Source organism: Rousettus aegyptiacus, unplaced genomic scaffold (genome assembly GCF_014176215.1).
Source record: "Rousettus aegyptiacus isolate mRouAeg1 unplaced genomic scaffold, mRouAeg1.p scaffold_m13_p_15, whole genome shotgun sequence".
Lineage (NCBI taxonomy): Eukaryota > Metazoa > Chordata > Mammalia > Chiroptera > Pteropodidae > Rousettus > Rousettus aegyptiacus.
The window spans coordinates 55815068-55842110 of NW_023416290.1; the positions used below are offsets into that span (position 1 = coordinate 55815068).

Genomic DNA, 27043 nt, shown 5'->3' on the forward strand with positions numbered 1-27043 from the left:
CTCTGTCTGTAAAACGACACTGTGATCGCCTTCGTTTTGGAGACGAGGAGGCTTAGGCCCAAAGGGGTGAGGTCACGGGCTCGGCCCCCTCGCTAGCAGGTGGAGGAGGGAGGCCCCGGCGTGGGGTCGGCGAACCACTGGGCCACCCTGCCTTCGGGAAAGCGGGGACACGGCGACCGGCCCACAGCGCCCCGCACGGCAGGGAGACCCGCGGCCGGTCCCGGTCCCGCACGGCATTAATTCGCCCCGGCGCCTCTGGCCCAGCGCCCTCCTCCCCGCCCCGCTGTACGGAGCAGCCCGAGCCTCCCCAGGGCGCGGCTGCCGGGCCGGTCGGAGCGGCGGGGCCGCGGCGCGCACGCCCCACGCGGCCCGGGACCACGCGCGCGCGCGGGGCGCGGTCACGGGCGGAGGGCGGGAGGGGGCGCTTACTCCGGCCCATGGCGCCCCTCGGCGTCGTCGGGGCCCCGGAAGCCGGACCCAGCCGCGTCGCTGCGCGTCCGCGCCGGCCCTCGGGAGCCTTGGCAACGGGGTCGCTACGGCGGCCGCGCGGGACCAGGCGCCGCCGCGCCCCGGGCGCTCGGGAGCAGCGGGAGGTAAGACTGCGGGGAAGCGGGTCCCTGGCGGACACGGGGCTGTCCCCGCCCGAGCCCTCGCGCCGTCCCCGCCTCCGCCCCTGACCTTCCGCAGGCTGCTTCCACTTCGCCCAACTGGCCGGACCGAGCCCAGAAGCCCAGAACCACGGGGCGCTCTGATTCCTGATGGATCAGCCTGCTGGGCGCGCCCCTGAGCCTGCCCTCTGCCTTTATTTTTTCTTCTTTGTATTTTTTTTTTTTTTCTAAACACCTTCCAGAGCCAGTTCTGGATGTTTAGACCCGACTTAGCCTGACACTTCCTTAGCCTCATCTTCCAGAGCCAGTTCTGGATGTTTAGACCCGACTTCATTGACTGGTGATGTGAACTGACACTTCCTTAGCCTCATCTTCCGCCTCCGTAAGATGAGTAATAATAATCATCTCAAGGATTATTGTGAAGTCTTTAATGAGATAATGTGAGTGAATGGGAAACACTTTTTAAAAAAGAAAACAGCAGGCTCGCTATAAACATTAGTTGTCATCTCTTTAAAGTCACGGCCCAACACCAGTCAATTTCCTGCTAAAAGTTTTCTAAAAACACCACCCATTATCCTTTCCCTCAGCTTTCCCTACCCGCTACTCTCTTCATGGTAAAGTATGGGAAGTGTACCTCCTACAGCTCGCGCTGCTCCCCTGACGTTATCCCAAGCTGCTCCCCCAACGTGCGCCATGTGCTTTAGCCCAATTCTGTATTACGAAGGACATCAGTAAAAGCATTCATTCTCAGATGCTGGAATGTTGGTGCTTCAATGTATTACACGGCCCAAGAGTTTTAATGTATTATTATAAAATTGTTACCTTCTGCCATATTTGCAAAAGAAAAGAAGAAAGAAAGAACAAAAGAAATAAAGAAAGACAATACATAAAAGATTAAAGGAAAAAAAAAACCTCCCATCCCAATCATAGTAAACAATGTGGAGTGTATGCTTCTTATCTTGCTGTGTGTATTATGTTTGCGTTTTAAGAGCAGATTCATAGAGCAATGTCGAGTGCAAAGAAGTGTATTCTTTGAGCAGACACCTGTTCATTGTTTATTGTGGGCAGTTATTAGGATTTGCCAGATGGAAACGAGAGCATGGACTGAGGCGGAGAGGCAGGGAAAGCCAAATAAGGCAGAGTGAAGTGGGGAGGAATCAGCGTGGCAATGGGGTCAGCTGCATAGAGGGGATTTTTTATAGTAAACCTGAGAAATTAGATCGGGATAATGGAGGACTTAGAAGCCAGGCCAAAGGAACCGACCTGGAGTGGCGAGATTTCAGGATCTGTGCCCACAGTGGGAGAAATATTTTGCGTCCTAAGGAGACTCCCAAAGGCCCTCAAACTATATATTTAGGTGATATCCCTTGCTCCTACCCAACAGTCTGATTCTCATCATTTCACAATTTTTTGGAAGTAAGACAGTATGGAATGAACAGTATGACCTCAATGAGTCAAATCCACTGATTTATTACTGTGTGGCATCGGAGAGGTAGCTCCACCTTCCAGAGCTAAAACCTGCCCATTTCTGCATGAAGATGACAATACAGGTAGTCACCTATATCTGTGCCAACGAGAGGTCTGTGTGCTGGTGTCTGATTACTCAGGGAGGAGATGACATGCCATGAGCAGCAGGCTAGTTTAGCAAATATGCCTGTGCTCGAACTTGTGTGTTTTGACAGCAAGAGGTTCATTGAGGGTAAAAAAGATGTAGCTTCTGGTAGGAAGCTGGCACTGGGGGTATTCCAGGGAGAAAGTAGTTTCTAAGCTGACAGGACCTCAGCCTGTGGGTCAGAAGAAGGAGCTAGTCCAGAACTCTAGAAAGTTCTCAAAAGCAATTGCCACCCAAGTGTCGGATATATTGGCTCTGAGCTTCTATCCTCACCTTCAGACAAACTCGCTCTTGAATTTCTAGCCTTGCTCTTAAACTCTCTGGGGGTCGAAGAGACCTTGAATTTTTCCTGTGAAACTTAATGCCTATGAAAGTGGGGTATTCATTCATACACAAGTTAACAAATAATGGGCTGTCATTCCTTTGCTTACACACTCAACACTGCCCAAGTGCTTTGAAGTGTTCATTAATTCTCCCCAAGCAGCCCTTGGCAGTAGGCAGCATTGTCATCTGCGTATTATAGATAAGGAAACTGAAGCCCAATGAGATTTTATTACTAGGATGGTGGATCCGGGATTTTGTGCTCAAACCTGCACTCTATACTACATCATTTTCTAGACTGAGAGCTAGTTGAGAGCAGGGAGTTTGTTTTCCAAACTAGGATTCTCCGACTCCATGCTCTCAGCACAATTCCCAACACTCGTTAGGTGCCCAATATAGATTTGTTGACTGGTTGAATGAGCGAGTCAGCGAGCCAGTCTCCCCAAGAGCTTGGCTGTCCCGGATGTAAGGCCCACAGCTCGTGGTTTATGTAGGATCATCACACAGACGTCCATGTTTTAAGGGGATCTAGCAGGCTACCCAGGAAGGGTACCTCATTCTTCTGTTTGTTAGATACATCCTGTCTTGGGACCTTCTCACAAAAACCTAAGATAAGAGCCGTTTCCAAGAGCAGGGCCTTGACAGATCATTCCATCACGCTGGTGGAGCAGAGACTTGCCTTGGCTAATAAATCAGAGAAACCAAGAGTTCCACCTAAGAATTTGTCATAGGCCAGGCTGGGCTGATTACGCTGTGTCCTTCCTCAAGCCGAACATCACAGTCACTGCGTTTCTCAGACACAGAGCACCTGTGGGGCATGAAGGGCGGGTGTACAAATGAACTGTGACTGTTACAGTCCACTGACGGGAAGGGAAATTGGGAAATAAATCACGGTGTGACAGCTCCAAGTAAAGTCGAGTTCATTTCACTCAAACCGAATGAGATAGTTTGAAGAGTCGTGGTGTGTGTCTGTTTATGCAAATCATTATTCAAAACGGGCTCATTTCTTTGGCTCCTGGAAATATAACAAGATGAGTGGTGCTTCCTGAGGAAACTGTGACAGCGTTTTTGTGTTTATAAGTAGGAGAAATAAATTCTGAAGTGGGTGTTTTGAAATTCCACTAGCAGCAAAACAGTCTCCCAACTTCCTTTGTGCTGGATATTGACCTAGAAAGCTGTTTGATTCTTATTATTTTCATTACTATATATAATTTTAGTATTTTTATGATGAGTAACTAATACTGTGGTTACAATTCCATTAGACTGTCCATTCATTTTCCTTCAGAGGAGTTTCCTCATTGCAAGTAAACACACTCCCACGTTTACTATTTACTAACACCTCTAGAGTTTCAATTCTTTCTTCCTCCATCACTTCCTTCCTCCCTTCTTTCCTTCCTTGTTTCCTTTCTTCCTTCCTTTTTTCCTGTGACCCATCCTTCCTTCCATCAGCAAATATTTATCGAGTGCCTTCCGTATGCTAGGCACGGTAAGGAATAATTGAGATAAATTAAAACCGTATCTCCAAAAACATTAGTCCTGCCGTAATATAATCTACAAGGATAAACTAGAAATGAGGCCCCTGGGGAAATTGCAAGTAACTGCCAATTTTGCTAATGATAATAAGTTTATTTTAATTGCTAATATATTCCTAATTACTCTAGTTCTAAAATGTTTACTTCGCTGTCAGTCATCTTCTTTGATTTATGTTCTTTGTGAAAAGACTTTGTCATATCAATCAGCCCTTTTCAAGTTTGGTGGCAGCTGCCGAAAATGATGTCACCGTCCTTGTCACACCGCTCGGCTGGGCGCCATTTGTCCCAGGGCAGAGAGAGGCCTTCCTCACAAAGTCTCCCGGTATTCATAGCTTCCCACTTCGGCTTAGGGAAAGGTAATATTTTCAGGGCTTTGGTTACACGAACAAAGAGGACTGACACTATTTCAAACTCTGTTTTTAATTGCGTCTTCCACCTGCTCTGTCTCATCTACCTGCGTGTATGTGTGTGTGCGCGCACGCGCGCACACGCGTGTGCATGCGCGTAGTGTCTCCAAATAATTGTTTCCAGTACATGATGTAGTTGGTGTTAAGATTCCTAATCTGGGCGGGCATTAGAGGGTTCTATTATTCCAATTATTAATTTTTTTCTTTCAGCAAACATATATTGAGCTTCTAGGACTGGGGCTTGAGTAGTGACCAAGACAGAAAAGCTTTTGACTATTCTGGAACTTGTATACTCACAGCAGGAGACAAGCCACAAACGAGTAAAGAAATACTACATAAGATGATTTGCGGATGATATGTGTTACAAAAGAAAAACGGGGTGGTCGATTAAGTTTGGAGGAGGATTACTTTGGGTGGTCATGGAAAAGGTCACATATGGGGTGAGGCCTGAGCATGAGAAGGAGCCAGTTATGTGAAGAGCTGAGGGAAGATTTTTTCCCAGGGAGAGAGAAAGCAGAAGCCCCGAGACCGGGGAGCTCCTGGCTTGTGAAAGGAACAGAGCAAGGCAGCTGGTGTGATGGGGCAGATGAGCACAGAGGTAGGTGGGAGGCAAATAATCGTGTAGGACCTCGCGAGGAGACAGGGCGTGATTCCAGACGAGGTCGATACAGACACGTACAGAGGGAAGACCATACGAAGACACAGAGAAAAGACAGCCACCTACAAGCTTGGAACAGAGTCTTCTTGCACAGCCCTCAGAAGGGACCAAGTCTACCCAAACACTGATCTCAGGCTGCTCGCTGCCATGACTATGAGAAAACACATTTCTGACATTTAGGCCACCCAGTTTGTGGCACTCTGTTACAGCAAACTAATGTAAGCGTCAAGGGTGGCTCCTGAATTTTTATGTGGAGAACTGAAGCTGTGTCATTTCTGTTCGCTAAGGCAGTGGAGACAGTGGAGTGCAGATCGGAGGAGGTAGGAATCAGGAGCTGTGTCTTGCATGTGCTAAACCTGAGATCTGTTCAGGGCTGCGGGAGGAGATTTTGAGAGAGCAGCTGGATACAGGAACGTGGAGCAGAGGTCTGGGGTGGAGTGTGGTTGGGGTGGTCATGGCTTAGAGGTGTCTCCATCCACGCACGTGGATAAGACCACTCTCGGCGTGAGTTTAGGCAGAGAAGTGATCCTAGGACTAAGCCTGAGGATACCCCAGAATTTAAGAGTTGGAAAAATGTGGAAGACTTTGCACAGGAGACATACAACCAGTGAAGGAAGGGAAAGCCAAGTTAGCAAAGTGCCTTAAGGAGGTGAGGGCACTAACTGTGTCAAATACTGCTTTAGGTCAAATTGAATGAGGCCCAACAATCGATCGCTGAACTCTCCAATATCGAAGGTCATTGTGGCTTTGACAGGGGCTGCTATCGTGGATGGTAGAGGGGAAATTCTTATCAGAATGGGTTCAAGAAAGACTTAGAGGAGAAGAATTGAGGACAAAAAAAATATAGAACACAAATCTACCCAGGAATTTTGCTGCTATCGGGAGCAGAGAAATGGAGGATGGAAGTAGTTATGAGGGATGTGGAGTCGGAAGAGGGCTTAATTAAGGCAGGTGTCGTTGCAGCATGTGGGCCTGCCGCTGCCGCAGAGGAGAGGACAGTTCCTGGGGTAACGCCCATGAATAGACGAGAGGGGGCGGGTTGCAGCACATGAGGCGTGAGTGGCCTCAGACAGCAGCGCGGACTTCCCGTCCACGGCACAGGAGGGGGCGAGAGCAGGAACAGATGCTCGTGGGTGTGTAGAGACGGTGCCAGCGGCTCCTTGTGTCTTCATAATTGATTCTATTTTTCCCAGCGAAATAGGAAGTACGGACCTCGGCTAAGAATGACACTTGAGAGGGATATCCTGAAGGGTTGAGGAGAAAAGACGGGATATGGAAGAAGCGCCCGGGGAGCAGGAAGCCGTGGACACGGGACGAGGTAAGGTGACTTTCAGGCGCCACCGAGCACCTTGAGGTCTGTGGTCACGAATTCAAAGAAAGGCCTGACGGTGTGTTTTTTTCTCAAGCCATGTTCAACGTGTGGGTAAAGTTGCGTGACAGATGCAGCAGTGGATACAGCCAGAGTCGTGGTTTTCCCTGGGAAGCCGTGAGCAGAGGGGGGTGCAGAGGAGTGACTTCAGCGATAGCCGGTAGACTCTAGGGCGGAGATCAAAAGTAAAGATGTGATAGAGGCTGAGAGACGGTGAAAAGTTGTCAGGATCGATTGAATTTGATCCCAAGAATGTCGAAACATTGTTGAAGGTGGAGGGGTAGGTGAACTGGGAAGGCGGCGATGGTTAAGGCGGTTAAGTACGTGTTCAAAACTGAGATTATGAGGGAGGGAATGACAAGGTCCAGGGTTCGACTGTGACCGACGCAAGGTGGAGGACAAGGTTATAAGCACAGTGCTGGCAAAGAAAGGGTCAGACAAGATGCTCAGCATCATTAGCCGCTAGGTAAGTGCAAATCCAGACAACAGTGGGTACCACTTCACTCCCCTTAGGGCACAGCTATAATAAAAATGACAGACATTGGCAAGTGTTGGTGAGGACGTGGAAGGAATGGAGCCCTCATAAGCTGCTGGTGGGAATATAAATTGGCGAAGCTACTTTGGAACGAGCATTGGCAGTTTCTTAAAATGTTAAATATAGGTTTACCATGTGATGTAGCAATGCCATTCTTAGGTGTCTACCCAGGAGGAATCAAGACATATGTCCCCACGAAGGCTTGGATGCGAATTTCATAGCAGCGTCATTCATCATAGCCAGAGAATAGAAACGGCCCACGTGGCCGTCAACGGGTGAAGAGATGAACTAAATACTATTTCCACCTAATAGAATATTATTCTACCATGGAAAGACATGAAGCAGTGATTCATGATGCTACAACCTTGAAAACATCATGCTAAGTGAAACGATCGCATATCATACGATCCCATTTATATGGCGTGGCTAGAAAAGGCAAATCTACAGAGACAGAAAGTAGATTAGCGGTTCCCTGGGACTTAGAAAAATAAGAGAAAGACAGACAGCAAGTGGCCGGAGTATGAGAAGGGGAGTCCATGCGTGCGTTGGAATCGCCACGAAGCATGACAGGGGCAGTGCTGGGGGGGGAGGTGCCAAAGTCTTCAAGAAAATGAGGGGTCGGTGGTCGACTGCACCAGAAAGTGGCAGCGGACGGTGTGGTCCGAGGCACGAGCTTCAGAACTAGAGGTTCAAGCGGGGGGAGGGAGGGACAGTGGTCCAGAAGCGGCCCTGAGCAGCGAGGACACCTGCCCTGCCTCCAGGTCCGGTCACACGAGGATTCTGGGAGAGAAAGCTGAATGCGCATGTTTATCATTTATAATTGATCGTCACAACAGCCTGGTGAGGTGGGCAGGGGGGTGTCGGTGCCAAACGAACCGGACTTGGAGCCAGACACGGGACCCTGGTGTTGGCCCCTCTGGTGGTTAGCAGTTGCCGTCAGGCAACCACATTGCCTTCTGAGACCGTGAACTATAAAACGAGAAGAATCATCGCGATCGACCTCAGGGGAGTGTTCTGGGGGTGACACGGGGGGACTCCAACGCCTAGCGCGCATTTCGTGGGAAGAGGCCCCAGAGACCTTTGGTCCTGCGTATTGTCCATTTTCGCGGATGAGAAACCTGCGCTTTAGCGGTCAGGCGGTCTGTCCAAAGCCACACAGCACTTAGGGAGAACACAGGAGGGTGCCGGGAAGCTCCTCTGTCTGCATCCCGAACCCAGGCAGAGGCGGGAGCGCCGCGCCCTCTTCAGGGCTCCGCGGCCGCCTCCACTTCCCCTCCGTCTTACTGTGCCTTGTCTTCTTTGTTCATTAGAGTGCGACCGTTGCTGCCGCTTTGTCCACCTTGTTCATTAGCTTCTGCGCCCTGAGCTGCACGGAGCTCAGAACTAGCACGGGCAGGAGTGGAGAAAAGGCAGGCAGGAAGGGAAGAAACGCACGCTGGAGGCGGTAGGCTCCAGTTTGAGTCCTGCCTCCCTGTGGATAAAGGGCCTTGAAAACCAACTCGCCGTGTGGCCATCTTGACTTCCACGTTGGGGGTGGGGGGTGCGCTGACTTTCCCGCAGGGCGACAGCTGATGGCACCCCCCTTACAGCAAATCGTAGCGGGGGCCGGGCCTGGCATCTGCTGGAGTTCTCTGCTTCCAGCTGGGCAGTGGCCACACGACCGGCCCCAGATGGTGGCCGCTTCCACGTCCCAAGTCTTTCTCTCTAGGTGGCCCGTTTTCATATCTCATCGACCTTGCAACCAAGAGAGTTTTCTTGGATAAACACCAAGTTGTTGGCAGTGCTGTCTCTGCGTCAAAGGATAGTGGGTGACTTCTTCTCCTTCGTTCGCCTGAATTTTCTCATTTTTATTTAAATCACATGGTGGTCGATCATTTTCAAAACCGAGAAATCATGTCGGTTATCATTAACAGCGATCCTTTCCCATGCCGCTATAGCAGCTTCCTCTCTCTTATTTAATCTTCTCCGTGACAACAGAATGATGGTCCACTTCCGAATCCCAAGACAGGAACTTATGCCGGTGCTCTTACATGGCGTTCGGAGCAGCGGAGTGACAGGCCCGGCATCACGGGGCTGTAAATGACAGAGCTGCCGAGTCAAACCTGTATCTGTTTGACTCCAAAGCCCACATTCTCTTTATATCATTCTAACTGGTGTGAAACGGTGGGAGAAGTATTTATTCCACTAAATTGACACGGCCTTGGCCAGGCCTCAGCCCACTGCTCATCACTTCTTTCTACCATCTCCCCTAATAACTGAAAAATCCACACGGTCCCAGAAGTCAGAATGACGGCTTTCACTCCTCCTAATGCGACCGCTGCTACTGCTAATAACCCACTGCTAGTAACAGTAATAATGGCGGCTCCCGCTTCGGAAGAGCTTGCTGTGTATCTAGCACTGTGTTAAGCTTTACGTATTTTTGCCCGTGTGGACTCATTTAGTACTCATGAAAATGCTATGCCTTAGGTAGTATTTTTATCCCGTTTTATAGACGAGGACGTTAAGGCCTCAAGAGGTGAAACCCCCTTGTCCAAAGTGAGATGACAGTTAAGTGGCTGCGTCGGAGCCCAGCGCCCGCGCGAGCGGTACTCCAGAGCGGGACCGTCTCGCTGCGCTGTGGCACTCGTGTTCAGAGGATGTGAGCGGCCGGGCAAGGGCCAAGGAAGATGAGGAAGGTAGGAGGCTCTGGAATGTGGTCCTAGATGGAGCTGCCGGCACTGAGCTCCAGCTGTCTTGCGCACAGCAGGTCTCTTGCAGCTCGGACTTGAATTTCGCCCACACAGAAGTAAGCTGTTTCAGTTTGGGTTGGGGCGCAGAGTGGGTCGCCCTGTCTTTCCACAATGCCAATGCAAAATGACATTTTGCATTGAAAATAAAAGTCCTCGCTCACCAGCCTCTGTTGGTACCCCAGCCCCCCACTCCTGCATTTCATGTCTTTTGTTTTCATTTTCATTAAGGCTACAGAAGGATAAGAAAAATTTTGCGAAGTAGTTGCCAGCTTTTAGCATCCACCTGCTCTGTTGCCCCCCACTCACCCCCAAGGTACCCGTCTGGCTGTCCAGCAGGTGTAGCTTGCAGCTGTAGCAGATTTCACCCAGCATGGGACAGATGGAGGGAATATATCCATCACAGCGGGGTAGTTTTTTTTAAAAAACAACATGACTAGACCTTCATCAAGGCCTAGTAGGAATTTATGGCATTGATGGAAAGTATGCCAAGTCAGCAGGCGTCTGTTCTGCTGTATGGTATGAGCAATAATGGGGTTCCTAGTGGTGGGGAGCGGGTGGTGGTTAGCATTGCCTATGGTACAGGCAGGTCATTGCATCTGGGTTGTCTGGAAATGACCATCGCAGATTTTGCTTGGGGAAGCATCGTGGGGTGAGGGGGGTGGTGTCGGGGAGACCGCACGGGAGCCTTAATGACCTGGGGTAGCAGGTCATACATCTCTCTGTGATTTCAAATGAGGGTGTGGCAGAATCTGCTAGAGCTCGCCAAAGAACTATGTGCTTTCCTCTATTTCCCAGCCCCCATGTGTAGGTGGCGTCATGTGACTTATCCTCACTGGTGGCAGGTAAGGGAAGAGGTATGCCACTCCCTGGCCGGAGGCAGTCAGACAGGCAGGCTTGGAAGCCACATCCGGCCAAGGGCAAGGTTAGGAGATGAAGGAGGGCTGCCTGGCCCATCTCGGGCTTGACGTGGGTTTGCCTGTTGGGGCAGCAATGACAAAAGGAACCCTCGGCAGGGCTGTGGTGCGGCTTATAGATGAGGCAGATAAAGCATCGCACACAGCACGTGCTGCATCAGAATGGCAGCTCTTTGCAGGGCCCCGCGAACAGCTACGGAAGCCTCTACCGGCCAAATCCGCAAAGCGAACCAGACAACGTTAGATGATTCTCTTCTGTCGCATCTCATTCGTGTCAAATCTCTGAGGATCTAGATCCGAGAAACTTGAAATACAAGGAAAAAGGTAGCGAGGTCACAGTTGTTTCTGAAAGGTGGTTCTTTTCATTTAATCGGTTCCCCATGGAAAACTTTTTCCCGAGTTAATATTTCCAGAGAGAGCGACCCCACCCCTCTGCTGTCACCCTTCTCAGGGGCAGTGACCGGTGGGGGAGCAAGGGCTGCGGAACCACACCGGCCGGGGTGCCACACCCAGTCGCCTGCTTACCCTCTGTGCCCTGGGAAACGTTACCGCCCCTCTCTACAGTTATCTGTAAAATGGTGACTACAGTAGCTGCCATATTAGGGTTCCTCAGAGGCCAGAACCAATGGGATGTATGACATGTGCACGCTCACAGTTGAGCCTTGAACAGCCTGCGGTTAGGGACACCAACCACCAGCGAAGTTGAAAATATGACCATGACTTTAGTTGGCCCTCTGCATACGACCATGGATCAAAAATACAGTTGACCCTGAACAGCGTGGGTTTGAACTGTGTGCGTTCACTTAAATGCAGATTTTTTTTTTAAATCCTCATTTTCATCCATCGTGAGAATGCGCCTCTCCATATAAACTTTAGAATCAGTGTGTCCAAACCCACAGAATGTACAATACCAAGAATGAACCCTAAGGTAAACTGTGGACTTTAGCGAGGGTGGTGTATCAATGTCAGTTCATTTTTAGAGTATCCTGGTCATTTCTGAAAGGTGCTAAGGAACTGACTCTTTGAAAATTGGCAAGTAAAGGGAAAGACTCGAGCATTCATTCCTTTCCTGTAAAAGCCGAATCACTGGGTAATCAGGTGGCAGATGTGTCTCTGGACAGACGCATCCCAACAAATAAATGCCGAAGACATGCTCAGATGGGAATGTCATCGATTTTCAGCCCCTGATGAATTAAGGATCTAAACATTGAGCAGAAATGGCTGCTACCAACACAAAAAGAGATTAAGCGCCCGCGGATGAGAACTATGGCAGCGCCCGTGGAATAGTTCTACCCCAGTCACTGAAAACCGCAACCGACGAAGCCTCTGCAATCGACGCGCCATCGGCAGGAAGTACAGAAGACTGATGGAAATTCTGACGTTTCCCGCAGGAATGCAGTCAGCAGAAATTCCGGTCGAGGAAACTATAGGACAAAGGATCCAGTTTCCACAAGCAACAAACTTCAAAGGTGGAGGAGGAGATAGTTGGAAGGAGAACCTAGACATTAAAAGAGACCCAAAAAACAAATGGCATATTTAAAAAAAAAAAAATCAGGCAGAGCTACACTAGGATATTTAGGAATCAACGCCGGTGATAAACTCCCAAGAGAGGTACAGCAGTGATTACTATAGAAACGGGACAGGGGTTACTCTGAGGGTGGAACCCCTCAGGGCTCCGGGGGTAGCGGGTTCTGTCTTGTCATGTTTGGGTCTCACAAGGGCATCTGCCTTACAATAATTTTTAAATTACACATTGGTTTCACACCGTTTTCCATATTTTTAAATGGCCGTTTTGCCTATTTCACAGAGTGAAAGGAAGCTGCGTAAATATGCAGCCTCATGAGGACAGAAACCTCATCTGTCTTCTTCATCGTCATATCCCCAGGGGCTAGACTGGCTCTTGGCACATGGTAGGGATCTGAATACATACTCACAGAAGGAATGAATGGATGAATGAATGAATGAATGAAGGAGACGGTAGCATCAAATACGCACCTAAGGTAACATTCTGATTACCATTACAAACTTCGGCAAGGTCATTCATTCCCAAGGAGTGGAAAATTTATCGCATGCTACAGAGACATTGTCCTCTATGACCGCATTGCCTGCTGCTGCAGCTGCAGTGACAAACGGGGGCCTCAGAGGAACCAGGCTGGCCATTGGCAGAGGGATGACATCCAATGACGAATGAGTCTTCCTGGCTCCTCGCACATCAGCAGTCGGGCTCCGTGTGCCCCTGTCGCTGGTGGAGCTCAAGGCGGTAATAGCCGCTCTAAGTGGCGGGGCTCGTGGGCATTGATCTGGCTGCAGGAAGCCGCCAACTGGCTTGTTCTTTAGTCGCCGTGCGGGGCCACACAGGCTTTCACTTGGATCACACCTTCGTAGTAACTCGGGGGAGAGTTCACGGCCGCTCGGTTATGTAGCGCTGCCTGGCAGTAGCGCCACAAGCCCAGCAAATCAGAATACACGCCTCACTATCTCATGGTTTCTGCAGATCAGGAGGCCAGATACAACTTAGCTGGGTCCTCTGCAAGGCGACAAACAAGACGTGTTCAGCTCGGGCTCACATCTGAGGGCTCAGCCGGGGGAGGCCCTCGCTACGGAGGCACAGGGAACTGAAGTCCACTAACAGCTATGTGAGCGTGGGAGGGGAACCTCCCCCAGTCCTGACTGTCACCTTGATTGCAGCCTTGCAGAGGACCCAGCTCAGCTGTGCCCAGATTTCTGACCCGTGGAAACTGTAAGGCCATAGATGAGTGCTGTTTTAAGCTGCTAGGTTTGGGCTAACATTCTTACTCAGAAACAGATGACTAAAACAGGCATTGGGGGGGGGGAGGGAGATTAAAGCCATCCCCATTTCCCCCCCCCAAAAAAGCACATTAGCAATAATTCTCAGAGCAACCTGAAAAGTAGGAATTATTATCTCCATTTTATATATAAAGCAACTGAGACCCAGAGATTCGGGAACTCCACCAAATAAATGGAGGAGCAGGATTCGATTCTGGCTGTGTCCTGAAACCCATCCTTTTTTTGTATCTTCACGGAGCTTTAAATGAAGCTTACAGATCGTGATGGCTTTGTTCACCTTCATGGTAACTTTAAATAGCAGGGTAGAGATAGTTGAGCTGCATTTATCCTCCCCGGTCAAGCCTACCTTTTGTACACTAACTCAATGCTGCTGTTGGGGACATGAGCCAGCCTGGGGCTGTAAACACAGTGCAGGTCCCCGAGCATGCTCCATTCTGGAAGGGGGCCAGCAGAGGAGAGCAGGGAACCGAGGAGCCCATGTGACAGTAAATCACACGGCAGCTGACCTGGACTGACTTTAGTCATGGCTGTGAGGCCAAGGCCATGGACTGCCCCACTGTGAACGGTCCTGCCACCTGCAGAGAGGGAGCAAGCTGTCCTTCTTCCTCCAAAGTCAGCCATTTCCCAAGCAGACAAGGAGCCACGGCATTCATGGACTGAAGGTCCGGGTTCAGAATGTTCTGTGGAAACCCTGGGGTTGGGTTTGGCTGTGGATCTCTGCTACCGAAATTTGACGATTGACTTGAAATAGCAAAATCAGCAGAGGGTCAAACTCCAGCCTCTTTGCGAAGGCAGGAGAGCTAAAAGATGACCGCGAAACCTGTCGAAATCCAGCTAAGGCCCTACAACCGCCCCTAGCATGCAAAGCAACAGTCGTCCAGTCGTTTCCCCCCGAGCTTCACCCACTGGCAGCAACACCTCCAGCCCGAACACATAAAACACTTCGAGAAAACACTTGGTTAGAGATTCTAGGTATTCAGTAATAATGAGGAGCAGAAACTGTGAATACCTAGAAGAGCCTGGGGACAGCGATGACCACATCGTCTTCAAACTCAATCAACAACTGTTTCTGAAGACGTGTTCAGTATTTCACCCTGTGTAAGGTTCGAAGGGACAAGGTGGGGACCTGTGGAGGAACAAACGAGAGTTCCAGTCTTAGAAATGTGAAGGAGGCATGGACCGAGGGCACAGGAGCAGAGGAAACGGGACCCCGAATCAACCTGGGGGACTCGAGAAAAGCTTCACAGGCGGCAGTGATTGTTGAGGGGACTCTACAAGACCGAGGGGTTTCCACGAGGGACAGGCAGGGGAGGGCAATCCAGTCAAGGGACTAGCATCAGCAAGGACAGGAGGAGGCGGGGAGCATGGCATGGCCGAAGAACTCCCAGCGGTTCAGCGTGACGGGAAGGCTGTCTCGCCGAAGCCTCCGGAAAGCAAGCAGTGCTGCCAACGCCTTGATTTTGGCCTTCCAACCTCCAGAATCAGGACGTGGTAAATTTGTGTTGTTTTTAGCCACTGATTTGTGGCTAAATTTGTTACAGTGGCCTTCAGAAATTAATATGGTGTTGAATTAACAGCTTTCCTTCATGATAGCTCATATATATATAAACATACTTTGCTGGTGGCTCCATTTATTATTAGTATGATACTTTTTTCAACCAAAGGCACTAAATAAAAATAATATAAAAAGTGATTTTTCGACATTACCATTTCAAGCAAAGACAGATTTCTCCACTCAAGTTTCTAGACATGTCTACGGTGACGCTACCCTGAACAAGCCTGATCCTGTCTGATCTCAGAAGCTAAGCAGGGTCAGGCCTGGTTAGTACTTGGATGGGAGACCATCTAGGAAGACCAGATGCTGTAGGCATAAAAAATAAAATAATAAGGGGATTGTAAGCTGACAAGGTCCTTGCAATCTGTGAGGTCGATCAAGGGTCGCCTCGCCTAAAAAAACAAACAAACAACAACAAAAAAATAGTTTCTAGACAGAAAATATCATATAGAACAAATTTGAATTGCAAGACGCACTTGGGAACATATCCCAAGCAAGAGGATGGGGAGGGAGCGTCTTCCACAAGCTTTAAGTCAGCTAAGCAACAGCACCGTTTTTACATGTTTCTAAGCACTCTCGTGTTTTGCCTTTATTTTTCCCTGAAGGAATTTTTTTCTGTCTGTAAGTGCAGTTTTAATGAGTGGTAATCATGAGCCCCAGGTAGGTTGAAAACTTGGTAAAGAAAATGATTCAAATGAAGAGCAGACCTTCCCACATTTGGCCCTCTCCTGCCCGTTTTCCAACAACCATCGCCTGCTGTCAATCACCAAATATTGAGCCTCCCCTTGGGGAAAAATGATGACTTTTCTTGATGTTGTATTTTAAGGATAAACTGCATTTATTTACTATTAAGTTGGTGTTAGTATAAACTTGCTTTCATCACTCGATTAAAGCAGTTCAGCAAGGGGCAGGTCCATGTGGGCAGGCCCAGGAATCGTGTGGTCATGGGCTCTCCTCTTAATTCTCTAATGAAGATTAATGTTTGAGAACTGCTGCCTTAGGGAATAACAGGGCGACGTTTACCCAGGTGGTTTGCTCTCCGTCACATTTTGCAGTCCTTTCCCTCGACTGCTAGCATTTGCAAGGGAAAGATGAATCAATGTTATTTTTAAGAGCATATTACAATTATGAGTGCAAAACTGAGATTTAAAAATATATATATATATATATATATATATATATATATATATATATATATAACCCCAATTAAACCGTCTTTTCTCAAGGATCCAGTTGTTCACTTCCTTCCAATAAAGCAGCTGTTCCAAGCAGACTGCAAATCGGACAATTTCCGGGTATCCAGACTGAAGACATTCATCAGAGGCACTCCTGAATGGCTGTCAAATTTGGCAAACCTAGATCAGAGGAAGAAAAGAAACGCGTAATCCAGCCGCATACACAGGAAGTTCAGTATCTGCTCTCATCAGCGCACGCACACGCACACGTGCACACACACCGACAAACTGGCCTGGATAATCATAACTAGGACAATGGAGCTTCCACCTCCAGTAACTTTATTTATTTATTTATTTTTGGTCTCAGCCGTTCTCAGTTCTCTCCCTTTCCCGTGATTCTGCAGTAATGTCAGCTTGCTGCTTCGTCAACTCCCATTTCATATTGTTTTCTCTCTCCACCTCGAGAGCAGAAATGCCTAGAGGGTAACAGGTGGCTCTTCCCCACATTTCTACTCCCTCAAGCTTATTAATTCAGCCGCCGACTACACACGCATGCCTGCATGCGAGAGCACAGAGAACAGACGCTGCCCCATGTTGTCGACTTCATAAATGTGAGAAATGTAGGCTGCCGATGCTAACACGTTATTGACAGTGTGGGATACCGTGAGGGCCTTCGTTTGAACGGGACACTCAGGCCAACGGCAAACAATACAGACAGTCCCCCGCACCCGGCAGACTTTGCATTGAACGAAGAAGGCGACAGAATAAGAGTTGCATTATGGTACGAAAAGGGACGGGACCCGAGAAGTGACAGTGCTCAAGAACTGGCACCCGATCTCACCTAACTGTGCAGTACTGTTTGCGGACTGATTCAGAGCTCGCCCTGCACTCTCTTAGATCATCGTCCCTGATTGTTGGGAACAGACTTATGAGTCATTCTTGACTCTCGACGGTAATAACCGTGACTTGGGCTCATTCGCTCCTGGCTATGATTATATGGGAGGGAGAGCGTGGCAAAATATTTACTCTACAGGCACAGAGCTCTCGGCTATCAAGGAAGTAGTTTAAGAAATGATGCGGCAAATACTTCAATTTAATGAATATTTATGGCGTTCCTGCTATTTTCAAGGCACTGAGATGGATACGAAAATGAAGCCCGTAGTCCTGTTTTCACAGGTCTTAAATGCGAGAGCGTGTGTATGAGGACCGGGCAGAAAGAGGAAAGATGGCGAGGGAAGGAGAGGATGAGCGTGTACACGAATAATCAAGGGGCCTTATTCTGTAAACGAAGCTGTAGACGAGAGTATCTCGCATGGAATTATCATCCTGATTATAAATGGAATTATAGATGGAATGATCTGTCCTGATCTAATTTCTTTTAGGCGGGAACAAATAAGGCGCTCAGACCCATGTAAGTTGCCCTCAAAGCCACAGGTAGCATAACCCCTGCAGGTCTGATACTGGCTCTTCCCTTCCCTTCCCATCCCACACTCCCTCCCCCACCTTAGTCTGACGAAACCTCACTCCTGGCTTTCCCATAGCCTCCATGCTGACTCTATACTTGCTGTTCCCATATTCCATATTAAGATGCTACTTTGCCATGCCCTTTCCGCATCCTTCTAATCAGACTCTGAGACCCTGAGGCCTTGGCATTACCACCTGACACTAAGCAACAGTGTCTAACCCATGGTGGAGACCATAAGTGTCTGCTGGACAGGACTGGGCACCCAGTGCAACACAGAACATGCAAGTTCTCAATAAAGAATTAGTAGATTAAATGATGCCACTTTAGAAATCAAACCGTCATTCCAAGATATTCATAGTTAATGTGCAAAAAAATTACCTGGAGAGGTTGTTGAAAATGAATACCCTCCGAAATTTGGGTTCAGAAGGTCTGGAATCAGGTTCTATAAATCTGTACTTTAAACAAGCTCCCCAGTTGATTCTACATTGTTCTATGCCATACTTTGAGAAACTGCCCTCATTACAGAGCTTCCTAACAAGATGATACTTGTCTTTCCGATTAATTGTATATGTTTATCTTAAAAGCCACTGAGAACCGATGTATACAATTGACACCATCTGACAAACAATGATAGTGTCTTGACTTCCTAAAGTTGGGTTACAAAATGACTCTATGGGTGTGACTCTCTCATTCAGATATTATCGGTTAGTCCAGTGAAGACTAGTGCAACATCTCAGGCCATAAAGCTGCATCCACGAGCGACCCGTAGCCGGAGGGAGGGGAGTGGGTATCTTAGAAGAGCTTTAAACAAATCTCATTCGTTTACAAGGGCTAAGGAATAAGGATTTCTCAGGTGACCTCGGAGGAATAAGGATTTCTCAGGTGACCTCGGTGCCCAATTTTCTAACTCTTGGGTTAACAAAACTTAGCTATATTAATCCCTGCACCCAGAAACCCGGAATGCCAGGAAACTAGAGGAAGGATTTCTCAAAGCGTCAGCAAATCAATATTGGCTGGAGTCCTAAAGAAAACAAATCTTCACTCGGCCCCATTATGATTTCGGAATTAACACGAAGATTTCATGAATAGGGCAGCGTAGTGTCAAGAATGAAAGCCAGTTAACTAATTTGAATTACAGACCTGTCTCCAAGCTGTGGGAGGTGGCCTCTGGCAGCCATGTTGAAGAGGAGGTAATTAACACAATCCATCTTGCAGTGGATGGTGCTTCTCAGGCTGTTTGAAATTCTGTGAGCCTCTCACCCAGACCCCAGTAACCCTTTGAAAGATGCTGAACAGTGGCACTCGGAGTACAGGGGGATCGTGAAGTGACTGAGAGACGGCAGAGAAATCTCAGTTAGCAGCTGAGATCATCTCATGGGCAGTTTGCCAGTTATTTGGGAAACTATAAGATAAAGGCCTCTTATAACGAGGGATGTTTTAAAGTGCAGTGCCGTGAATCTATAAAAGTCCTTTACAACTATTTAAAAATTAAAAATTCATATCATTTCTTAAGTCCTGCTGCCTTAAAAATTAATTCTATCTATTTTGGTGTAAGAATTTAGACAGGATAATGATGCTATTCGATTTTAGTGTTACACAGAAAATATTCTTCAGGACAATGATCAGGACCTTTCCTGTATGTAGTCATGGCTGTCATGACCAGCACAAAGCATTCTGGGATGTCAGATTATGGTCATCTTTGTCCAGACGATGACAACAGAGGCAACACTTACCGAACACAGGTGGTGGCTTTGAAATAGCTGGCAAGGCTGAGAAACAGTGACTTGACAACATCTTGGGTGAGAAAGGAAAATATTTTTAAATGACCAAAATTGGAAAGAAATACAGGAAGTAGAGAAGTCATTTGGGAAACAGTTACTTACAAGCAATCGTTACCGCCAAGAAGCATGTGAAGACACTGGCTAATATTCCTCCTAGAAACCATCTGAAACGACAAGATCGATCAGGTTCAGCAAATGAATTCTGCATTTCCAATATACGAGATGTTCTTTTAGGTTGACTATAGACTTATGATTTTAAGATTTACATTGAAACTACAGTAATAAAGATAGTGTGGTATTAGTAAAGGATAGAAATATGGATCAGTGGAAGAGAAGAGACAGCCCAGAAAAAGACCCACGCAGAGACAGTTCACTGATTTTTAGCCAAGATGCAAAAGCAGTTCAATGGAGAAAGGATAGTCTTTTCAGCAAACAGCATTGAAACAATCGTATATCCACAGGCAAAGAATGAGCCTCCGCATGTACAAAACACCTTAACACAAAATTTAACTCAATGAGTCATAGACTGAGATATAAACCACAAAAGTCTAAAAGTTCTAAGGAAAAAAAGAGAAAATCTATATGCCTACAGCTTCACAATCTTGCCCCAAAAGTGGGCTAACCTTCTGGGGTATTGTCAGTGAGATGAGTGATTGTATTACGGGGTAAATTTTTTTTAAATGAATAATGCCTTCATTGTTTTTGTGTTCAAAATATGAATTATTGAAAGAGATTACAAATAGATACAAAGGAGAAAGGAAAATATAATAAAAAAATCCCATTGCCCTGAAGAAGCCATTATGAATATCTGATGTTTATCCTTTCAGACATCTCTTTATATGCATTTTTAATTGAGTATTTTAACTTTAAATTATTTAACATTTATTTATAATTTAAAAAATTTAATATTTTACATTTAATTTTAAATTATGCATTTAAATTGACCTTAAACAAATGTCCACTAAAACATATGAAGTGTATATCTTGAGTTTTTTTTTTTTACATAAGCTCCTGTAATTGCTACCCAAATCAGTAGAGAATATTTCCAGCACCATGTAAGTTTTCCTTTGTCGTCCTTTCCCATGCTAGTTCCCCAAATTAACCACCATTCTTACATCTATAATAACTGATCTGTTTTGCCTTTTCTCGAATTTTATCTTCGTGTGCAATCATACAGACTCTGGTGTCTGTCATCTTTCACTTATATAACATCTATGAGATTCATCCAGGCTGTTGTCCACGTCAATAGGTTATTTACTTAAATAACTTCTTCTTTAGAATAACTTTAGGCAATGCAGAAAACTTGCAAAAAAAAACAGTACAGAGGGTTCTCATCTACCCCTCACCCAGCCTCGCCTATTCTTAGCATCTTGTGATGCACGGCACACTCGTCACAATTAAGGAACCAACATTGGCGTGTCACCAGTAACTCAACTCTGCGCTTCATTTGGCCTTCAGAGTTGTCCCTAATTTATCCATGTGCCAGGATCCCGTCCAAAATACCACATTACATTTAGTCATCATGTCTCCTTAGCGTCCTCTGGGTTGTGACAATTTCTTAGACTCTCCTTGCTTTTGATGACCTCGACAGTTTTGAGGAGTGGTCAGGTGATGGACAGAATGTCCCTCACTTTGCACTTTTCTCATGGTTACACTGGAGTTTGGAAGATCACACAGCTACGGCTCCATTCCCATCCCATCGTGTCAAGGGTATACACTGTCAACATGACTTCCCCCTGGTGATGTTACTCTTGGTCATTTGAGGTCATGTTTGCCGGGTTGCTCAGCTGTAAATTTACCTTTATCCCTCTTTCCATAGTCTATTCTGTGCAAGCAAGTGTCTAAATGCAGCTCACACTCAAGGACGGGGAATTAAGCTCCTCTCTCAAGTAGGGAGTATCTAGGGAAACTAACCTAAGAGGAATATTAATAAATAATAAATAAAAGAAAAAGTTCCCATGATCACTTAAATTTGGGGTGGCCAAGTTAAATAAAGCGAAACGTGTTTCTTCACTATATTTCACTGTGCCTTTATCATGCTAAAGCACATTATGATCCTCCAGTTTGGGATACGTAATGCAGAATTTTGCAGATTTATTTTTAACCACGGGACACCCACCCTCCCCTGTTTTTGTTCTTCTGGTCCCATTGTGATCCAAAAATACTTCTCAAACCTCATAATTATCTGGGAAGCTTGTTTAAAAAAAAGAAAAAGAACGATTCTCAGTCGATCTAAATTAGTATCTGAAGGGCTGGGATCCAGATTTTGTACTTAAAAACATGACTTCTTTCAGCAGCATGAAGTATTAGACCCTCAAGGGGCAGAGCTTGAGAGCAAGCAGCACTTGCTGACCAGGGGCCGAGGAGCACAAAGGTTCCACTCCTCTGTTTCACTGATTCGACAAATATCGATGAGCCCCTGGCACTGGGGGATAGGAGTGAAAGGGACACACACGTCTGAGCTCACATGGTTCCAGGGAGAGACGGATCATTAACAGTTAAGCCAGTGAACACGCAGTGGGTCAGGGGTTGATCAGTGCTCCGAAGAAAAGTAAAGCGAGGCATGTATGACAGCGAGTGGAATGCTGCTTCTACAGGGTTGTCAGGGAAGGGCTCTCTGATGATGTAACACTGGAAAAGATTCCAGAAAGAAGGAAGAGCGTATGTTATGAGGCTTTCTGGGGAAGACCGTACCAGGCAGAGTAAACAGCAAGCGCAAAGGCCCTGAGGCATGAGTGGGCCTAGCACAGAAGAGAGGTGATCGTTGATCTGGAGACTTAGGCAAGCAAAGGACAGGAAGGACATGCTGGGCAGAGGGTAGAACAGAGACATGCCTGTAATTAGGCGCGTTATGTGCTCTGAGATGCTGAGTGGGCAGCCCTGGATCAAACACGTTGTGTTAGGATATAAAAATACAATGGAAAACTTGGGAGTCCCAGTTCCCTAGTGCCTTTGACCTCTAAGCAGGCACTATCGGCAACAGAGAATCACTGAGGATTTAAACAAAGGGTGATACATGGTAAACTCCAATTTCCAGCGAGATGCGCTGGCTTTTGTATGCTTTGTGAGATGATGGGAGCAGGGAGGTGACAGATGAAGGGGCACTTATCATGGACAGACAAATGAGCAAATTGTAACCACAGAGCTACCTGAAAATGCTCTGCAGAATAAGGCAAGTAAATCATCCACCAATTACAGCTTCATTAATTATGAAGCATCACTGCATGAAAATAAAACCTGAATTACCTTGCATATGCAGAAAGGATCAAACATGCAGCAAGTAGAATTGTCTGCAAGGAGACCTCTCCCAACAAACTGGTTTCTAATAGGAAAAATAAAAATAAATGAATTAGAAATCATTGCTGATTAATCTCAGAACAGAAAAATCATACTAGAATTTCTACATACCAAAAAACAGTTTTCGGATATATGTCAGCTCAAACAATTTGTCACGAGTAACAAGATAAAATTGTCAAATATTAGAAAATTTCTTCCAATAATTGGATATTCTGTCATTAAAAATAAATGCTCATGCTATGTAAACAGGATTAGGCTTGCCTTTTACCTCAATATTGGAGAAAGACTTTGTAGAGTTTTTGCTAATATCAGAAATCTGACTCTGATGATGATGATGATGATACTGCCTAAACTTGTAGCATGCTTTATAATTCACAGAGCTTTCATAAGTCAGTTTGAAAGTATGAAATGAACTTTCATAAATCAATTCATTTAATCAACACAACACACCTGTGAGATAGGAACCATTATCATAGTTTTGCAAATGAGAAGACCGAGACTGAGAAGAATGACGAAATTTGTTCAAGGTCACACAGCTACGAGGTGCCAGAGCCAAGATTTAAAAACCGCGTCTGGCTAGAACATAATGTTTTGCCTGAAATGAGGTGGGCAAAGAGCATTGCAACTTTGCATAGTGGGAATCTCGAAAGGGCACAAAACAGAACATACATCACGAACTGTTGGGCCTTGGAAAACTCTTTGCTATCAATAAAAATATAGCAGATTCTCCAGCAGCGAGAAACATGAGTTAAACCAGTCGTGACCCTGGGTATTATTCTTATCACGTAAAAGAAATCAGAGCCGGTTCGACGATTACCACATAAAGATTTAAAGGAAAAGTATGAACAGACCTCAGCTTAATTTTTCCTGTGTGCTTCAGAAGTCCAATTTTGCAACAGTTGTTTAAAATGTGGAATGACTTTGTGCTATGAAGGCATTTATTTTTGCTGCACACGAGACCCACTTAGCGCATCACGAGGACAGGATACTGAAGGCTGGCAGTGCAGAATATAGTAGCTGTGAATGACATCACCGCAAGTGTACCGCGTTTCACGTACATGGGGAATTAAATACGTGATCATGCGTTCAGTTGAACGCTCGGCCATCCTTCTGAAGTGTGTTCCTATTCTGGGCCCCCTCTGATTTCGTGTGCAATTTGAAAACCGTTTTCTCACAGAAGAAACAAGACTAGCTTGACAAAGTCACTAGAATTAAATATTAAAGGATTACCGAATTTCAGTTTAAGTTCTACAAAGGTGTGACTTGGGTGGTTTTGGATAAGGTGTTTATTGATTCGATCCCTCAGGGGCCATTTACTTAGTACCTATTTGACTTAGTTCAAGCGTGATCTCCTCCAGGAAGCCTTCCTCGAATCTTTCGACTCCATCTTGACCCTTAGCAGTGCTACATGGCTCAGGCATATCTCTTTCACAATGAACTGGAATCAATGTTTTATTTCTCTATCTCCCCCACTGGACTGCAAGGTCACTAAGAATGCTAAGTTGACATCTGTGGTGGCAGTGCCCATAATTTCCTTGGGGAATCACCTCTTCCTCTTTGTTCATGGTTTAGGCGCAGAGACTGATTCTCCTCCCATCACTGGGCCCACTGCAAACCATTTGGAGCTTCACATACTTATTGACCACATGACTGGTTTAGCCATGGAAATGGGACCCTTCCAGAACCAAGGAAACTGGGCCTCTTGTCATGACTCCAGAAGGCTGCGATCTCTTTCCGCTGGACTGGAAACTGGAAAATTGTAGGCGCAGAGCCCCTGAGAGCCACCATGGAGGAGGAGCCTTTTAAAGTATAAAGCAGACATAAAAGAGACGAGACGAGACCCCTGAAATTCTGCCTGGAGTTTTCATTAATGTGGAACCCACTTTGAGTTGGGTTCCCATCCACCGGAGCCCCAAAAGCCCTGACTGATGATGATGATGTCCTGTACGCCTGTGTTGTTAGCACGTGGAACATCACCTGGAACAGAATGCATGCTCGAAGCCTACATGTGAAGAAGATAGAACAATCAGATGGAGACCTTGTCCACCCAGGGCTTCAGAGCCAGGTGAGGAGGAGGAAAATATTTCCAACAATGATAGATGCAGAGTGCTAGGGAATTATGGGGCAAAGTGCTGCCTCCCCCAGCCAGAAGAGGGCAAAAGAAGCCTCACAGAAGTGGTCTTGTTTGATTTTGACCTTGAAGATGGAGTTGGGGTCTTCCGGGGAGACACATTCCAGACACAGCAAAGAACATGTACAAAGGCTTACGTGACCTGTCTGAACTTGAGTATTCTCATCTGTAAATCGGAGACAGCACACTTACTTGGCCCCCCGCAGTCATGGAGCCCCTGCTCTGTACCAGGCATTATGTGGGCAGTTTGAAATCAACAGATGACTAAAACGTAGTGCCCAGCCCCGAGGAGCTCATAGCCCAGACTTGTAGACAAGATCCAGAAGTAAACATGGGATAGCAGTGGAGGAAATGGGCATGAGAGAGGGGAGCCCTGGGAGCAGAGGAGCACAAAGAGGGGTTGCTTAACATCCTCTTCCTAGGAGGGAAGGGTGGGCTGCCTGGAGGAAGTGACTGCAGACTCTCAGTGGGTGTCGATCACCCGGGAACAGTAAAAGCTGCTTTCCTGTCATCTCGATACCTGGAAAAGGAACTAAAAAATCCTTTTAAATAATTAATAGCTGCACTGAGAACAGATAAAGCAGGGCATATTGGTCTTTGGGATTAGAAGAAGAGGTGATCAGTGTAGTGAATATTCATAATTTTGTGTAGGCCAATGAAGAGAAGATATTTTTCTATTTAACTTCAATCTTATGTAATCATATCTTTGTATATATATATTTTAGTATTTTGTACATATGGCACATGATGCCAAGTGCTCTACATGAGTTATTTTCATCATTACAAGGTAGGAACTCTGATTATGTCCATATACAGAGGAAAAGTTTTAGAGAGTTAGGTGAACTTCCGAGTGACAGCTAACAGGTAGAATGCTGGGCTGTGAACTTGGGCGAGCTGCCGGACAGAACCTTGATGTAACACTGTGTGCAAATGGGATCGATCTGATATTAGCAACTTCGAGATCAAGGGACGTGTTTGCTGAATTTATTTCAGATTTACTCCCGACAGGAAATCTCAGTACCTTTAAATTTTGACTTTTCCTTGCCAGGGGCAGAGCATTAAAGGCGGTTTTTTCTTTTCTTTCTTCTTTTTTTTTTTTTCCTTCATAGGGAAGATGCTAAGTATGAAGAGTAAAATAACAGACATCTGTGTACACTCTATCCAGATTTCGCAAAGGTTAACATTTTGCCAAACGTTTCCAAGGTTTTTAAGACAAACAAACAAACAAAACTGCAAATTCAGCCCTTTGGATGCCTCCACAGTGACAACCGAGGCAGTCGCCTGCCCTGTGAATGCCTCACATGGGCGCTGGCAGCACCCCAGGTCCTACCCGCCTCACCCAGGTAGAGCCCGGTCATCCTCTCTAGGTTGTTCTCAGGCCCTGTGGGGGGAGAATTCCTTGGGTGTGGCAAAGATTTAGAAAAAGAGACTCACTGGAAAGACGCTCAGCGTTCCCGTGAAGATGGTCAGAGGCCATTGACTGAGACTGAAGGGGAGATTCGTGGGAGTTTTTTCTAGGTGGCTGAGATGCGATGTGGCCCCAAGCAGAGGCGTTTACACACTCGGCATTCGGCGTCTCCAACTCCCAGTCGTCGGCGAGAGAACAGTCCAGATCAGCTCCTGGAAAAGCGAAAGGACAGAGAGAGAGAATGTGTGTACGGATTGAGAGAGAGAGAGAAAGTGTGTGCGTGTCCATCGGAGTAGGATAGGAGTGGATCTCTAAATGCAATGCCACATCCTTTTGTCCTCATCCTCGAAGGACAAATCACCCCGGACCCCAGGCAACGTCTGGAGATGTATTTTAGTTGTCACAGCATGGGGACTGGGGGAGGGCACTACTGGCATTTAGTGAACAGAGCCCAGGGATGTTGCTAAACATCCTGCCATGCGCGGGACAGGCCTTACGACGAGGAAGGAATCGGTCGGCCCCAAACGTCGTTGTGAAACCCTGTCACAGGGAGCCGACCTAAATGCGCAAGGAGCCTTCAGCCTCACGGCTCTTTGAACAGATCCCGTGAGTGCTCACAAGGGGAAGATGACTGTTTTCCTGCACTTTCTGCATCTTCCTAATCGCCCTTACTCTTGTCAAAGCACCTGCTCTCTGCCTTCGGAGGGCAAATTATAATTTCTGATTTTTGCTATGATC

General features: G+C 46.8%; 2 protein-coding genes, 1 long non-coding RNA gene and 1 pseudogene across 11 annotated transcripts in view; 2 read left to right on the top strand and 2 right to left on the bottom strand.

The window, feature by feature from the left end:
• LRRC6 (leucine rich repeat containing 6) overlaps positions 1-503 on the bottom strand; it is a 52196-nt gene extending 51693 nt beyond the window's left edge. The window contains exon 1 of the mRNA XM_036233045.1: positions 430-503. Within this exon, the coding sequence (XP_036088938.1) occupies positions 430-439 (10 nt within the window). The 5' untranslated portion in view covers positions 440-503. The remainder of the gene's footprint in view (positions 1-429) is intronic.
• On the top strand, positions 13-26399 carry LOC118612019. Of its 3 annotated transcripts, none has more exons than XR_004954674.1 (3): positions 13-66; positions 6332-6456; positions 24339-26399. It is a non-coding gene; the product is annotated as an uncharacterized LOC118612019 (long non-coding RNA). The 3 variants fall into 3 exon arrangements; XR_004954673.1 differs by lacking the exon at positions 13-66 and adding an exon at positions 541-593; XR_004954672.1 differs by lacking the exon at positions 13-66 and adding an exon at positions 5093-5458.
• TMEM71 (transmembrane protein 71) overlaps positions 10785-27043 on the bottom strand; it is a 30620-nt gene continuing 14361 nt past the window's right edge. For 2 of the 7 annotated variants that reach the window (XM_036233041.1, XM_036233044.1), the window contains exons 6-11: positions 26332-26517; positions 22716-22791; positions 19572-19633; positions 19422-19482; positions 16247-16403; positions 15388-16210 (exon numbers count right to left, since the gene is read on the bottom strand). In XM_036233041.1, the coding sequence (XP_036088934.1) occupies positions 16286-16403; positions 19422-19482; positions 19572-19633; positions 22716-22791; positions 26332-26517 (503 nt within the window). In that variant the 3' untranslated portion in view covers positions 15388-16210; positions 16247-16285. Of the gene's footprint in view, positions 12184-12480; positions 14620-15387; positions 16217-16246; positions 16404-19421; positions 19483-19571; positions 19634-22715; positions 22792-26331; positions 26518-27043 lie in introns of those variants that run through there. The other 5 variants (XR_001597062.2, XR_001597061.2, XR_004954671.1 and 2 more) reach the window with 5 other exon arrangements.
• On the top strand, positions 15245-15363 carry LOC118612097 (annotated as a pseudogene).